Genomic DNA, 16,880 nt, shown 5'->3' with positions numbered 1-16,880 from the left:
GAAAAAAAATTCTAATCCCATATGTTTCGGAAGAGATGCTTCTGCTTTGCCATACTGCCAGGACACAAGGGAAAAGCACCAAGCAAGTGAGACTAGCAATAAAATTTACATAAATCCAGAGAACTCCATGCTACACAGACCTTGCTACTGAAGCTCAAATTAAATGAATGCTGAGCTAGGATCTCTCAATAAATGCTTTCTGATGAAGTAATACTGTGTTTCTACATTGACTTTAGTCAAGTTATGTGATGAATATTAATACACTGCTCTCTTACATATATAGGTCAGTGATATCTAATTAATTTTTCTTTATTCTGCTGTGATCTGCTACCATAAAACAACTTCTCTGCACCATTGAACACAATTATTATAGCCCATGAACCTATTTTTAAAGCTTTAAATTTTATCTTTTATCAGTAGTTTATCAAATGAGATGCAATTTAAAAGCTGAATTCATAGTGGGAAAGTAAGGTCAGCTGTGTCATAAGCATTCTGTTTTTAACAATGTTTTGGAGCTTTTTTTGAAACAACAAAATATAAAAGCAAAATATGTATAGATGTATATTAATGGTAGCAGAACCTCTCAAGTCACAAATCTGATATTGTAAATGCTAATTGCTAGGGTAGCAAATAAAAACTTATTTTTTGCAAATATATTTCTAATTTATTGAATCATACAAAAGAACAGAGTCTCACACCAAATGCAGAATAAGTTGTTTAGTCACCAACACTTCACACTCTAGATTTAAAGCTCCCTCTCATAACTGAGTCCATGCAAATAGCTAAAACTTGTAACTCAATTTTATTTTCCTCACACTGATTACTGCTGCCTTGGGGATGCCTCCTGGTAGCCCTCAGGATTTAGATGCTGATCTAGGTGGTCACAGGTCTCTGAGATCCTGTGTCCTACTTGAGCATCTTGGATACACCAGTAACACCAAATGCCTGCCCATGGGAAAGTGCATCAAGTTAAAAACCCTTCAAGTTACTAAAAAATTACACTTCCTATGATCAGCCAAGTAATCAGCCTTAGTTTGTTTTCCCCTTGTACCTTCAGCCAGCTATAGAGCATATAATCTTGTTCTTCAACCAAAAGACTTTCTTTAAGGAAGAGAATTTACGGAGGTAAAAAGAAAAAATACTCGTGGCATAACTATAATTAATGGCTGTAATTTTATACCAATAAAAATGAGAAAATCTGTGATTAAGATTTTTATGACAATATTATACAGAAACCTTGTGCAGATGGGAAGTTTTAAATTACTTTTCTAATTAGAACTTATCCTCTTAAAGGTTCAGATAATTCATGGCAATTGCTATACACCTGATGATACCATTAGGTAGTAAAAAATATTTGAATTTTTATTTAGTACTCCGAGTTTCATTTGTTTTCAGAACTCTGGGAACTTGAAAGACAGGAAGCCAAGATGGAAACTTGCTTGCTTTTTGCCTGAGTCCTTGCAAAAAGTAAAATTGAGAAAGGTATTGCATATTGGCTATGAAAACAATCTAAGCACCTAGGTCAAAATTTCCTTTGATTTTTCCTTTTATATTTATCTCTTATTTCCAAAGCCATGTCTTCATGCTTTGTGTGCTCATCCAATCAAGTACTTTTCTCCTTCTTTTTCTTCTCTAAGTGGGAAAATCTGCACATACAAGTGCTGCTAAAGAGATGGTTCCTAGACTACTTCCTTACACTAGTGCTCTTTTTACAGGCCTAACAATAATAACAGCTGCTCCTGCACAAATGTTACAATAATAACAATATTGTCCTATAATAATTTTAACAGCTTTTTTTTCTTTCACGAAGTCTACTGTTTACTATTTTCATAATTATTACCCCATTATGACCTCAGCTTAACAAGGACAATATTACAAATAAATCACTGATACTGATATTTCTAAAATTTGCAGTAGTAAATCATATGATTGGGCATAATTATTTCAATGTACACTCAGTGTGAGTGAACTTTCCTGTCACTGTAGTGAGACACATACATGATTGTTAACTTCAGAGAAATGGCACCATACTGCAGTTGAGTTCTACTGATACACCTTCTAATTTGTGCAGAAAGAGATGGCAACTTAGAACAATGCTGCTGCTGGAGCTATTACAGGTTCCAGAGAATCCAGTAACTGTCATCCAAAATCACTGATGAAAGTGAAAGAAATGTCAGAGAGTATCTCTCTGGTTTAAGGACTGCAGATTTGTTTAGGCACAATTCTTCCTCTGATGTTTTATAACCTTAGTAATCCTAAGTATTCCTGAGGGTCATTTTTAAATGTTTTACTTTTGGTCAAATTTAAATCTAAAGTTTCATGTACCATAATTTCAAAGCCAGTTTCCTGTTTTTAATCCAACAACAAAATCTGTGTTATCTTTTAAACTGTAAGTGCGAAATCTTCATCCATATTTAATGTTTCTCATAATTATATCTGTAATTATAACAATAAAGCTTTCAACTCTTTCTGGAAACAGATTTTCTCTTATATCTATTCATTACTTTTATCATATTGAAAGATAAGATAGGGCATGCTTAATGACTCATGACTTTACAAACAACATAAACACAAAGCTTAAGCTTTGGCAACATTCCATATTTTACATTTTAGCTTGGCAAACACAGATTCTACTAATCAAGAATTAGCAACTGAAGAGAATACCAGACAGCATCTGCTAGGGATAATTATATTCAAATCAACAAGCCCAAATAACCGAGGGCGTCTCTTCCATTAATTTTTGATAAATCTTGAAATAGCAGGGAAATTCCAGAAGAATGCTAATGTGCCATTAATTTTTAAAGAACACGAAGCCCAAGTGCTTAGCCTAACATCAAGCAAGACAAGAGAAAGAGCAAACTGATAAAAACTATAATTGGTAAAGAGTAAAGAACATTAAAGTAATAAATGGCAGCCAGAATGGATTTAGAGAAAATAATTCTCATCATAGTAACATGATTTTTGTTACCTCACAGATTTGTCAAATAAAATTGGACATTGTAAAGCAATTCATTCAGGAACACATGACTGATTAAAAAGCTGGCACTATATAATATCAATAAAGTACCAGCTAAATTTGCTGAAAACTGATTAACTGACATGTCAAAAAATACTTCCCAGTGAAATGATCACAATGATCTACCAGAATCAATGAGAGAGAAACCTATGAAAATAAGAATAAGGATAGAAACATAAATAACAACAACAACAAGGCATTATGAAATATTACCAGAATTACTCGGTTAGCTTGATCAAACAACCTAAAATGTGTTTTAATACAGCCAAATGCAAGGTTATAATGGCAGGATCATTGAAAGCAAATCTTATGGCCTACGGCCTATAGATTAAAAGGGATAAGGGGATGGAAATACTGTGTTATAGAATATAGGTGCCACACAAAATTTGAGATGAGGGGATATAACAAGGCATCCTCTCATATTAATCCCAATAACACCATGGCAAGAAAAAACTACTTCCCCAGACTGCAGACACACAAAAGCAATAATGAGTTAATGTTCCTCTGCATATGAAACTCATAGAAATTAGTATTACATACAGGTTTTTGATCACAGTTTAATATTTTAAAAACTGAGGAAGTTATAGGAAAAAAAAAGCAAATTATAACACTGAAGAACATGGTTTGCAGTAAAAGACCTAAAGAGCTAAATAATGTTAGTTTATTGAAGAACATATTGAAAGGTGCTTCAATTGCTCTAAGTGGATTCACACAGAGAAAATACTGGGAATTAAGGTTCTGTGTAATCTGGCATAAAAAATTATAACAAGAATAAGAACAGAAAGCTAACAGTTGAAGCCAGACAAATTAAAATTATGAATTAGGAACATTTTTTTAACAGTGAAATAGTTTTTGTAAGAAACAAAAAGTTCCATTGCTTATGACTGTTCTTCTGCAAACCAGTCAAGAATAGATACAAACCTAGGAGATGCACTGGAGTCAGACACAAGCTATAAGGTGTCATAGAAGGGAAACAAATTGAAGCCTGACTAGATGATCCAGCAGTTACTTTTAATCTTAAATTCAATATATAGATACTGTAATATCTTACTACTGCTAATGTATTTTCTTTCAGTAGTTTTTCCCAGTGTAAAGGACTTTTTTAATATCTTGAAATTCAGTTTAGATTTTTTAATCACTATTTATGTGTTCACTTTCAGGCTTCAGTATTGGGTGGGCTTTTTTGCCAGTTTTCACAATCTTGTAGTGTCTAAATTGGAGTCTATGGATGGAACTTGGATAGTGTTACTTCTTTTTGCCAATTTTAGAAGATTAATTTTTTTTACATGTTTATCCAACAAATTAAGAAAAGTAATGCTCTTACACACTTTCTTCTTCTGCCCCTATTCAGTAATAAGGCACTATTACATCAGACTGCCTGTTATGTGAGCCAGCAATACTGAGTAAAATTGGGTTTGATTTTGATTTTAGTATTTTTTTATTTCACATGTGACCTAAGTTAGGATCCAAAAATGTACCTTTGATGTTCCTTCCATTGCTACTCACTGCACAGGAATTTTGAACACATTCAGATTAAATCACTAACCTTATCTCGCACTTCAGGGTGCAAAGATCCAACACCTCTTTGCTGAACCCCTAGAAGCAGCTGCACAAGTAAAGACTGCAGCTCTGATGTCCTGACTTACCCTACCTCATTTTAGGCAATGAAGACAGAAGGAAATACATCTCCAGAGGTTCAAGGTCAGTGGGTTCATCCACACTCCTGAGGCACCCTTCTCTCTCTGATAGGTAGGGAAGAAATTCAGGGTATTTAGATTTTTAGCAAAGGTGCTAATATCAAAGTCAGATGATTCTGTCCTCATGGCAGATCACTTATGTTACAAAAAGAACCAAATGAAAACAGGATGGTTGCAGGTACTCAACAAATTTGACAAGCTATTGGTTTGATCACTTGTTACTGGCATGAGAGGAAATTAAATTCTACTTACTCAGCCATTACCCTTCAAAGTAACTAAGTCACTGAAGTTCACAGAAAAATGAGTAAAAGAAGAAATCTATCATATGGAAAGTGCTGAAATGTATATACAAGCACTAGAGAAAAAGCTCAAAAAAGAAAATGTCAGAAGTTCCAGTATGCATTTGTTTATAAAGCAACATGTACAAACAGTACTATTTTGAGCTTTCATCAAATTCCACATGACATAACAACTCCATGACACCCCATTTTTGTGACTGCAACAGTCACAAGACAGAGCTGAATTCAAATGGCAATTGCATGATATGTATGCTAATGCAAAACTTGTTTCAGAAGAATCAAAACAACATGAATTAATGGCATTTACACAATGAAGGAGGCTGTCACTCTAAGTGCTTAATATACAGGACATAAACAGGAAGAGTTAAAATAAAATCCAGCTAGCCTGAATGAATCTGCATATCACTGAGGTATATTAAATTAGACTTATTTATTGAAGTGATCCCATACATATAGTACTATTATAAACCAAACAGCATTTTTTTATAGAATTTAAAAGAAAGATTAAAAACCACCTCTCTTGACTTTTAAATTGAAAAGTAATGAACTGAAATTTGTATAACAATCTAAGCTAAAGACTGTAACCATGTTGATTTTGAAGTATGTTCAGAATCACTTAAAAAATCCTAAGGTTATATATTGGAGTTCTCTGGATGAAATACAGAAAAATATCTTCTAAGTTGCTGTCTAACCACTATACAGAAAACACAAGGCCAATAACCTGCACTGTAGGATTTGAAAAGATTTAAGTTTATCTGGGAATTACTTCCATCAAAGCTTACAAACACTTTTGGATGCCTCACCCACAAAGCAGATGAGTGGAGAAGGTTTTCCTGTCTCTTTCTTTGGACCACTGCAACATGCAGTTTTATCTCACTAGACTTTTTCCTTAGGCACCAGACAGGGTGATCTTCAGCACAATAAGAAAATACCGCCCTGAATCCAAATCTGAACTACATGCAAAACTAATTCCTTCCTAAAGGTTGTGTTGAAAAGTGTGAAGACCATACGCAGGATGCCTTCACCAAATGCATTTACACACACCAGTCACAAACATCTGAAATGGCAGGAGATGTGACTTAGCCCAGTAAAAGGGGCTGCTACCACTAAGCACCTAAGAAAATACTTTTAACATCATCCAGCTACCTCAAAGAGGAAACTAGCATTTGGTGACTGGCCATCTGACATGGCCCATCTGCCAAAGCTCTCACTTTACCTGGGAGAAAGCAACTCGATATCTCCATTTGATAGCATGACTGGTACTCAAAGTAAGCAGGAAGACTTACTGCCAAAACTGGACTGCTGTTTTATCTGGTGAAAGGGCTTCTCTGTCAGGGCATTGCAGGCAGAAGTATCATTAAAATACACAGCTGAAGACCTACAGTAAGGTCATATAACTTTCTCAAGGATCTAAAATATTGCTGGGTTTCCAAGAGACCCAAATGTAAAATCTCAAATCGGTCTAGCCATCAAGCCTTCAGGCTACCTCCAGCTCTAAAGAAAAAATTAAATGAGGCATTGACAGTCTGTAACCAAAGCTTTGTCCTCAAATAGCAGCTGAAAAGCCCTTCTCATTAACCTGCCAGGTAGAAGGTGTACAAGAAGTTGATGAAGACAAGGAGCTGAAAGGAAGAAGGTAGCAGTGATGTACAGATTTGCGAACAAAACTGGTCAAATCACACATCAGTGAACCCAGCACAGCCTGCTACAACAGGAACAGAAGGGTGGCAAGTATTTTAGGCACTGAAAAAGAGTGAATGTGGTATGCATTTGTGTCAAGTACAAACAGTGTAGTTCACTGAGTGTAAGTCTTCTACACTACAGAGTAATGTTGGATTTGGGGGCTTTTCTTGAAATTTATTAAAAAACTCTTCTATCTTACATGAGAGAGGGAGCAGGGGAGTGAGGGACCAACTACATAAGTGGCTAAAAATGCTGTGATAGGAGACATATATAAAGATTGAGTACAAACGTATTTTATGTAACTGGAACAAAAAAAAAAAAATTAATAATAGCACCTCTGATAGTAAAAAGCATGTTTTGGCGGGAGATTTGGACATTACATGTGGGATAGGATGAAAAATGAAGTTGGAACATTCATGAATAGGTTCTCACTTTAGTTGGTACACAAAGGGAGAGAAACCAATAAAAACTGCAGGAAGGCACTCTCTCACTTCTGCCCTAATGTACAATAGCTCTGCATCCAAGTCTCCTCACTTCCAATGCGTCTCCCTTTAAAAGAGATGTAGCAAATTGCTCTTCAGATGCCCAGAACAGCAATACCTGACCCTTTGTTATGTCAAGAAGGACCACATAAAATCACAGAAAAATAAGATTGGATACAAATACTCAACATGACACTAAATATAGTTCTCTGCCCCAGTCTATTTCTACTTTTCCCAAGTTCCCACAGGCTGTTTTAAAGATCCTCAGAGTGAAACTGGGAACCTATCTAAGAAATAGGTGCAACTTTATACCTACCAGTGCAAACTTTTTTCCTAATGTCCTGTCTAACATGAAATTCTCATCCTGAAATTTTGTACATGTACTTCTTATTTTAGTGTATTACAGAAAGAGCAACCAGATTCCCTTACTCTGTGCAAAAGTGCTTATCCACACAAAACCTGTGATATGTCCACTACTCTTTTAAAGTTAAAAAACTGTTGAACACTCTTTATCAACTCTGCTCTCTCTCTATATATATATATTTGTCTCCTTTAGACTCTTTCCAGACGATGCCTATAATGTAAGATACAACAATTTTATGTTTTTACAAGAGCACAGTACTGTTGATCTATGTTCCTCCATTATGCTTCTAAATCACTTTATGCAAAACTATCTTTTCCACATGATTCACTATGCTGTATTTGTACAGCTGGCTTTTCCCAAGTGCAGTACATTGTCCCTGCTGCCTTTCATCCAACTTTTCAGAGCATGTCTTCAATATTTCAAGACCATTTTAATTCTAATCTTGCCTTCTGAAACAAGTGCAGTTCTTCCCAACCTCACATCATCCTCAATGCAATAAATGTGCCACCATGAAGGATGTTAATGAAACTCCAAAAAGCACATGGCAGACTTATGTGGATCGCTGTTCTTTCTGTTCTGATATTAATAGCATCTCACTGAGCATGTTTTTTAAGGAGTTTTGGACCTATTCTATGATTATTTTCACCTCAACCATGTTTCTCCTGTCAGCTTACAAAAATGTCCTGTGAGATTGCTATAAAGCCTTTCTAAACTAAAGAAATATGTCATTCAATTCACATGGCTGATATTCTGCCATAGGCAATTATATTTGTTTCACATGGTTTTTCCTTTAGAAATCCATATTAGCTCTTACTGACTTCCTTGTTTTCTTCCAACTGCTTACAAAAGTTTATTTTGTTTATTCACCACAGAATTCTTTCAGGGAAATAAGTTAAGCTTACAGCATTCTAGATATATTTCCCTGATTTTTCTTGTTCTGTCTCCTTCCTCCTTTTTTAGACTTCTACTGTTTTCCTGCTTCCCACCCACTCTCCACAAATTCCCAGAACTAATAAAGTAGCTGAGATGAAGGCTTCAGTGTGCTCACAAATATCTCTGGATGGATGGATATTCCAGCATTTCTGAGGCCTTACTGAATTGCATTAATCCAAGGGATTGGGAGAGGAATAGAATTTAGGCATTGCATTCTGCTTCCAGACAACAATAAAAAACTGAAAGCAGTCCCTGGTTTTCAAAACAGTGTATTAAATAGATCACTCATGGAAAGAGATCTGAAACAAGATGGAAACAGATCTCTTTTGAAATTCTTAGTATTCCTTATAAAAGCTTGAACATCTAGAAGTGATTCTTTTGCACAGCATTTCAAGATTAAATTAGATGTACTGCTCAGTGGTAACTGCTATTTAACCTGTGACTGTCAGGACATCCACAGCCTTCTCTATTAGTAGCCTGAATTCCTCTTGCAATATAAAGAATAGAACTTTCCTAGCTTCCTTTATGTTTAAGAAATCAAACACTACCCAACCACACAACAGGCAGATTCAGTGGAGATCACTCTTGGGATTACATTTTTCTGGGGATGTCTGGTCTTTCCCTCAATTCTGTGATACAGTGCAGGACATTCCGACTTCTGGAATCCTGGTCTCCTGTAGGTTTCCGTGGAAAGCTCAGTACTCACCAGGTGTTATTTCTGTACAGCGAATAAAAGGTAAAAATCTTGTGGCTCAATATATACCTTTCCCTACAGCAAAGAGGAGATTATGTTATTCAAATTCTTTAAGTGAGCCAATTTCCCAATAATGTATAAAATCCACTCCAGTTTACTCCAAATGACATATTCTTAAAGAATCTCATAAAAATTGACAGGCTGAGGAGAAATTCAATCAACTTTCATGTCTACCCTGAGACGGAGAATTGTGTAAACTTAAACTGCTCCAAATTTTAATACACACAAGTACATGCCATTACTGAGCCACCAGGAGCTGAAATAATTGGGTTCTCATAATTCTATCCTAGACCATCACTAAAAGGTCACCTTTTTGTTTAAAACTGAGCTGGAAAAACACAAACAGTGTAAAATCTGTGTTAAATGAATCACTTTGGGTAACTATCTGTATAACAATTATAATAAAAAAATAGGATTTCTGCTCAGAAATCACATGCCCCCTGAAAGTGACAAGAGCCCAGCTCCTGGAGGCTTTTTCTCCTGGGCACCAATACTGTTCATCACATCATCACTCTCATCCATTCTTCTGACATGAGTCCATTTAAACTGAATTACTTCCCTTTTTGATTGATGCTGTATTTTAATTGGTTTTGGTTGGGGTTTAAACAACATCAGGCCTGGAAAAGTAATTTTTTTCCATTTCTCTTGTCCCTGAGGAGTTTATACTAGAGACATGCTACCAGTAAGAGAGGTTGTAAGTCCCGAAGACAATATTAAAGCAGATCTGGTTGTTCACTAAAATCAATAAATTAATGTGCTCTGTTAAAGAAGTCCTATTACATTGATTTTTGAGCTTGAGCTTTGATTTCTTCCCTTTCTCAGAAACCTAATTACTCATTCTTACTTTCCCACTGCTGATGTAAGACAGAATCTCAAATTCCTTTTGTTCTTTTTTAATTGTATTTATTTCGTTTATTAGATATTGTGGTGAACTTTCAGCTTCAGAGTCTTTGAAGCTGTTTCCTGACATTTTCATGGCCTGTTCACAGGCAAATGGCAAGATGACCAGAAGCCTCTTAGATCTTTCCATTACTCAGTAATTATTTTTCTTATCTCTTTTCCTGGGCACCACCTTGCTTTAAACAAGAAACTTTGCAAAGGATTTAAAATTGACTGCCATGGTGATAGGGCAGATGGGTCTACAGAAATATGCAGCCTATACCTTATCAAATGTGTTAAAAAAAAGGCACCTTAAAGAATGACTTTGGGAAAATAAATAGGTAAGTACTACAATTTATGATAGTTAGCCATATGAGCTTTTTCTCTTTTGATGAGGATTCCTTTCCCTTATCTCCAGTGCAGACTGAGATTTACAAAAGGAAAATTTACTGTTGTGGAATACATATAAACTGATCATGCTTTGGAATTATTGCCTAGTCAAATGTATCTTGGGAGTAAAAATAAAGAAAGCTATAAGTAGCTACAGAACTGATTTAGAAAAAAATTCTTTCTCCTGTACTGTATGAAAGTACCTTTTATATACTGGAGATTAGCAAGAGTAAATTACAGTAGATCTGGGAACACAACTATTTTCACTTTATATTGCATATCTCTGAAATTAATCTCAGATATAACAAAAAAAAAATCCCAAAACCAAACAAAAAAACAAACAAAAAACCCAACAAAACCAAAAAAAACCCCCAAAACCGGTCAAACTGTTTATAATATATAGATTTATCAAGATAATTCGATTTTACATTTCAGACACATCATCTTTTAAGCAACTAAAGAAGATCCACTCTATGGAAATACACATAATACACCAATTCTTGACAGGAAAAGATATATTGGTTGGAGATATGATCAGAAAAAAGTTTTTACAGTATAGTTGAAAAAATATAAGTCATAATCACAAGGAAATAGAGTAATAAAATTGTATAAGAAGATAACAATGTTCCTTATAGGGAAGACAACTGTAAGAATACAGAAAAAAAGGACTTCTCAAACAACAATAATAAACTTTTCAGCCTTTGCAAGCAAGTGAGATTCTGCTGATTTCTCAGACAGAATGAAAACTCAGATTGTGGTTAGCTCACTTCAGTATTTTTGTTTGTCATAGCTAACATCAGAAAATTACTCAGGAGGTGAGGAGACAGGAGGTCAGGCAGTGTAGGCATTGTTAATGATGGAAAGATAAAAGAACTTGCTGCAGTCAAAGAGGCAATAAATGTCTGATGAAGGCACCACGTCCTTTCAAATAAAAAAGAATAGAAAGATTTTAAGACACCATTTTCAAAAGAAACTTGACTCCCTCATAATAATTCATAAGGCAGTAGACTTAAGAATAATTTCTAAAATGTCAGAAATAGATCAAGTCTTGACCACAAAGATAAGATTTTATCCTTCCTGGTTGCCTGCATAATAAGAGGCAAATCACCTAAAAATAAAGTTCTCACAGGTGGTCACTAATTGGATGCTTTTAATTTTTCTAATCTTGACTTGGAAGCCCGGGATCCGGTTTGAAAAAATAATGAAAATTTACAGCTGCGGCTCATTAAAGACAGAAGTTATTTAAGGACGAGTACAGCCAGCTCTGGCCACTCTCCATTGCCTGGAACTGAGCCATCTGAAACAGAGAGACAGACAGACAGACTCAACCTCTGAGAGGAATGCTGAACGGTCATTGTAAAATTGAGAAACTGAACCTCAAAGACAAAAGTAAAATTTGGCAAGGCAATTTTCATACTTTTGTGCTCTATTACATCCCAGCTACTAAACTTTCCTGGATTCAGAAGTGACATATCCCCTTCTTTCTAATTACATTTTGGACCAACATCTCTCCATACTGTCCTTTTTGTACCAGAACTGTTATTTCTTTCTCTGTATTTATTTTCGTAGCCCATGGTGGGAATTAAAAATTCTGGAGATAACTCTGGGAAGGCCAGTCCTGATCTACATGAAGAAGGCACACCCCAACTCCAACCTGAGCTTCTGCACTGCATTCCTCAAAATTTAAAACAGGAACAAATAGGTGTAAATCTTCACAATACATAATGACAAATATTACAGACAAGAAGAGGAAATCAGTATTTTCAGAGTAAGAATGAGTAGTATGCCAAAACTGAGGTATACATCCACATGTCAATAACATGTGTTGTTCTTTGGAGGAGCACCATTCATCAGAATAATTGGAGGAACACTTCCAGGGAAAAAAGTGGTGTCCAATGTAACTGTAGTCATCATACACAATCACAGGAGCCCATTTAAAATTACAAGTCTGGTCTGGAGAGGTCAAAAGTGATTAACTGCTTACTGAAGGTGCCTATTGCACGTACTTTAAAAGTAACTTAAATTAGATTTCTAATACTTATACAGCTAAAAACATATACTTGATGATACTGAAAGAAAAAGGAGTTAAGGCTATCCACGATATTTGTCCCTTTTTAACATTTTTCTGTAATCCAGCCTTTCAAAAACCTAAAATTGAAGGGTTTCTGTATACCATTAAAAAAAATATTATTCAGAGAGCAGCCCAACATGTGTAGAAAAAATTAACAGATTTTTATGGGCTGCGCCAAAGTTACAAAATTTAATTTCCATATGGCACACATTACTATGTCACATTTCATCTTTTTCTGCTGATTTCAAGGAAATGTTATATTCAGTGACACAGGCAATTACATGATGCCCAATCATTCCTGCATTGTATATCCCATTCGTTTTTTTAAACAACATTCCATAACTTACACAATTGCAGACCTTCTCATTACCACAACCAAATTTTTTACAAATAATTTTTTTCCCCGTGTCTACAGGAAACTGTCAAAATATCCATGCTATAAAAATTTTCTCTTAAAAAAGAGAGGAACAGTTAGAATGAAAGAACATATCTGCATGAAGTATATGAATATCAGCTCCATATTTTATGATAGTATTGATTATATAATTAGGACAATGTCCCGAAGTAATTTTCCTTTTAATTTAACAAAATTCCGTGTTTTGGTATTTGGTCTAGCATGTTCTCAAATGATTTTACAACCTTTTTCGTTATCTGCCACTTCTAATTTTATATTTGATAGTTTTTAGGTTCTATTTTAGAAAAAGCGTTAACACAGAGTTTTGCAATCATCAGAAATGTTATTCAGCTCACTAGCAGATTAAGTGGTGTTTTGCTTTCTTACAATGCTTACTCTATTAATTTTATTTCTGGCAAATTCAAAACAGGAAGGATCCAATTTTGACTAAAATAAAGGCCACAACTCCAGAGCCAACATCTCCCTATCCAAAGGAACAGGGACCAAACAAAGAAACAGATGCAATAGAGTCTCACAATGTAATGGTGCTCAAGGACACAGTCAAGCCCTCAACTCAACAGGACAGGTAAGCATATTATCTGTGATTTTGTGAGCCATCTCAGTGACTCAAGAGGCTACATTGTACTTTGAGGTAATCTTGTGATTAAGTGCATTTTGAGTCAAGAACATAATGTACACTCAATCACCAACATAAAATATTTATCATCAGTATTTTGCAAAGGCTGGGAGAAAAAAGGGTCTTTGGATCTGAGCATCAGGTCACAGAGAATTATTAATCCAGAAAGGGCCTGAGTTATTGGAAGAGGTTGTCCAGAGAGGTGGTGGATGCTCCATCCCTGAAAACACGCCACGTCAGGTTGGGCAGGAGCTCTGAGTAACCTGATCTAGTTGAAGAAGTCCCTGCTCATTGCACAGAGGTTGGACTAGATGACTTTTAAAGGTCCCTTCCAGCCCAAACTTTGATTCTATGATTCTAGGGCATCTTTAGGTCTGGCCCTATAAAAAGACATTCTAGGGAAAGATAAAAGAGTGCAAAAGCTGATGAATCATCAGTGACCCAGGTCAGCCACAAGTGGCAATGCTCTTGTTAAAAGTCCTCTCTGCTTTCCTGCTCTGTCACCTCCCTGCCCCACCCAACATACACAGTCACTCAGCTCCCTAAGTCAGACCATAGCCAAATGCCACAAACTGTAATCTCTCTGTCACAGTTAAAATTTGTATTTTTCATAATTCTTACTACTTTTGTTTCCTCAATTTGCCTTAGTGCATTTTGCTGGACTGCTTTTAATCTATTAATCCATTTTACATCTACTAATGACAACTAAAATAAAACATAAGCAATGAAAGAACAGGCCCACATCAAGCCTGCACAGGTGAACTCACCCTGGCTGTGTGTCATCAGTCACACAATGGTACGTAAAAGTTCCAAACATCTGCACTCCCAGAATCCCATACAGCAGAAGAAAGAACAGAAGGAAAATTGAAACGCTCCATATTTGCTCTCCAGAACGCCTGGTAAAAAGATAAACAGGCCACTGAAAGCACAGGCAATGTGAGGCCTCTGAAAAGAACAGAATCTATATAATAGAAAATATGCTCATGCAAAGACAGCAGTATTTTATCCTGCAGAACATTTCTCATTAAAAGTGTTCTCTCACTCTGTGCACAAGTAGAAAAGGGGGCTGTGATTTTTTTATAAGCCCCTAAGTCAGGGTAATTAAACCATCTGAAAACTGCAAAGGGTGGCAAAAACACCCAAATAAAAAAAATCTGGCTTTTGTAAAATAGCATTTAATGACTCACGCAGATCAGATATGGTAATGAAATAAACTTGATACCGAATAAAGACTGAAAACTCTTTCATATTACCATGACATGTATTTTGCCATTACATGCTGCACCAAGCACACTTACACGTGTTTCTTTGCATCTCTGTAAACACACCAATATAAGCATACTAGTAACTGGAATGGTCAGGGCATATGCTCATGTAATGGTATTTATAAATATTATCCCATTAAGGGTATTCACTTTGATTATTAAATGCCATATTAATGGAACAGAATTTACTGCCATTTGTTGAAAATTGCTGGCTACATTTATTAGCAAACATACATTAAAATTTATTTAAACATTTGAAAGTTCTGATTGTTTTCTATAAAATGTGATGATTCCTTGAATATAGAAAGGTGCAACAATTTTCTGGCTAGAACTAAAACTCAGGAGAAAAATGCCCATTAAGCATGAAGCGTCATTGATTGACTACACAGTCAGTCTTCCAAGTCAAAATTTAAATAAGCTTTGTTATTTTTCAGACAACAGCCTTACTTACTTCAAGATATTTGTTATCCTAGTTCTTGGCAGCTCAAAACGAAAATATATTCGGAATGCTCGAATCATAATGAGTGGTCGTGGAATCCGTAACATGCCCCAAGGTGACATTTGGTCAACTATTTCAGCTATTTCAAACACCTACAAAGAAAAGAATCAGTAGTTTGTCTTGAAGACCCTGTCCTTCACCTGTGTTCACTTCCAGAGCTTTTGAAAGTATAAATACTATACATGTTTTTTATTTTCATTTTCAATCTTGGCTTACTTTACAGTTTATTTCTACCACACTTTTTAAAAAGTATTCGTAAATACTTTCATTCACTTCTAAATTACCCTAATGAAAATCACTAAATATACTCTGCCCATGTTCATAATGTTTGAGTCTCAAACAACTCAAGAAGACTGCGCAAGCATGTGCCAGCTGCCTGTTTCCCTGTTTCTGTCCTACTCCACACGTTTTCCACAACATTGCTGGCAGTATTAATATAGCTCCAATATGAAAATCAATATCTGTTAACATTGCACAGCACTAAGGTTTTTACTGTGATATAAAAGTACATGTACACAGACTGTCTATGAATTGCAACATGATTATAAATTCTCCATTTAATTCCAAGTGCATGACAAAATTGTACATCATTTCCTAGATTCTACTTACAATATAAATTTCAGCCAAGGCACAGAACAGGGAACCAGTTCCTCAATACACTGACAGGTTATGCACTCAATAGAGTATTTAGCTGAATGATTGGGTGCAAATACCTTGTTTTAATCCTGGTCTCTCACTCAGAGAGTAACTGCTTGATTTAATGTTTGCTCAAAGTACTAAGAAAATTGAGAGGGAACCTGACAATGCATAAACTGGGTAATGTACAGTTCTTATCTGTAACAATCAACCTTCATTCTGCATGTGTACAAAGTGTACCAAAGTCTCCCCTGTGTAAAGCGCAGAAAATTACGTGTCTTAAATTTGTCAGAAATTTTATAAGTGTCTAACAGCAATCACTACAGAACTTTTATAATCCTTATGCTATTGTAAACTCAATGTCAGAGTTTTCAACCTGTTCTTATCCAGAAAACATGCTACAGTTAAGGACCGATTGATTTGCAGGAAAAAATGTCACCTATACCTTAACTCTGCAATTTTTTGCAATATGTCCAAGTTCCCTTCTTTATAAAAATTTATCAAACTGTTTCCAAATGTTTTGGTCTTTGTTTTTTTTTTTTTTTTTTTTTTTTTTTTTTTTTTTTTTACTGTGCTTTAACATGAGTTTTGGAAATTTTTTGTTAGGTATGAGTGATTCTACATGAAACCACTCCATTCACTATATCATTACAACTACATTACAACTACAGAATGGCAAACATCTACCACTGGAACAATTCTCCCTTTAGGTGCCTGAGCCAGTCACCATGGCACCCTACTAGACTCAGTGGAAGGAAATGAGCACAACTATCATGTAGAGTAAGGGAGATATGTCTCTCTGAAAATGCTCTTTCTCCTTCTGACTGCACAGGGTTTATGTTAACAAGCTTCAGATCAAATAAGAAAAAATAATCAAGATA

General features: G+C 35.4%; 1 protein-coding gene and 1 long non-coding RNA gene across 8 annotated transcripts in view; one reads left to right on the top strand and one right to left on the bottom strand.

Moving 5' to 3' along the window:
- NALCN (sodium leak channel, non-selective) overlaps positions 1-16,880 on the bottom strand; it is a 234,197-nt gene that overhangs the window by 187,414 nt on the left and 29,903 nt on the right. For all 7 annotated transcript variants that reach the window (XM_064408342.1, XM_064408338.1, XM_064408339.1 and 4 more), the window contains 2 exons: positions 15,316-15,455; positions 14,367-14,495 (listed from right to left, as the gene is read on the bottom strand). In XM_064408342.1, the coding sequence (XP_064264412.1) occupies positions 14,367-14,495; positions 15,316-15,455 (269 nt within the window). Of the gene's footprint in view, positions 1-14,366; positions 14,496-15,315; positions 15,456-16,880 lie in introns of those variants that run through there.
- LOC135293787 (uncharacterized) overlaps positions 11,214-16,880 on the top strand; it is a 29,098-nt gene continuing 23,431 nt past the window's right edge. The window contains exons 1-2 of the long non-coding RNA XR_010355877.1: positions 11,214-12,265; positions 13,393-13,548. This is a non-coding gene — a long non-coding RNA (uncharacterized LOC135293787). The remainder of the gene's footprint in view (positions 12,266-13,392; positions 13,549-16,880) is intronic.

This window comes from Passer domesticus, chromosome 2, assembly GCF_036417665.1.
Source record: "Passer domesticus isolate bPasDom1 chromosome 2, bPasDom1.hap1, whole genome shotgun sequence".
Taxonomy (NCBI): domain Eukaryota; kingdom Metazoa; phylum Chordata; class Aves; order Passeriformes; family Passeridae; genus Passer; species Passer domesticus.
This window is presented reverse-complemented; position numbering and strand designations above follow the sequence as displayed.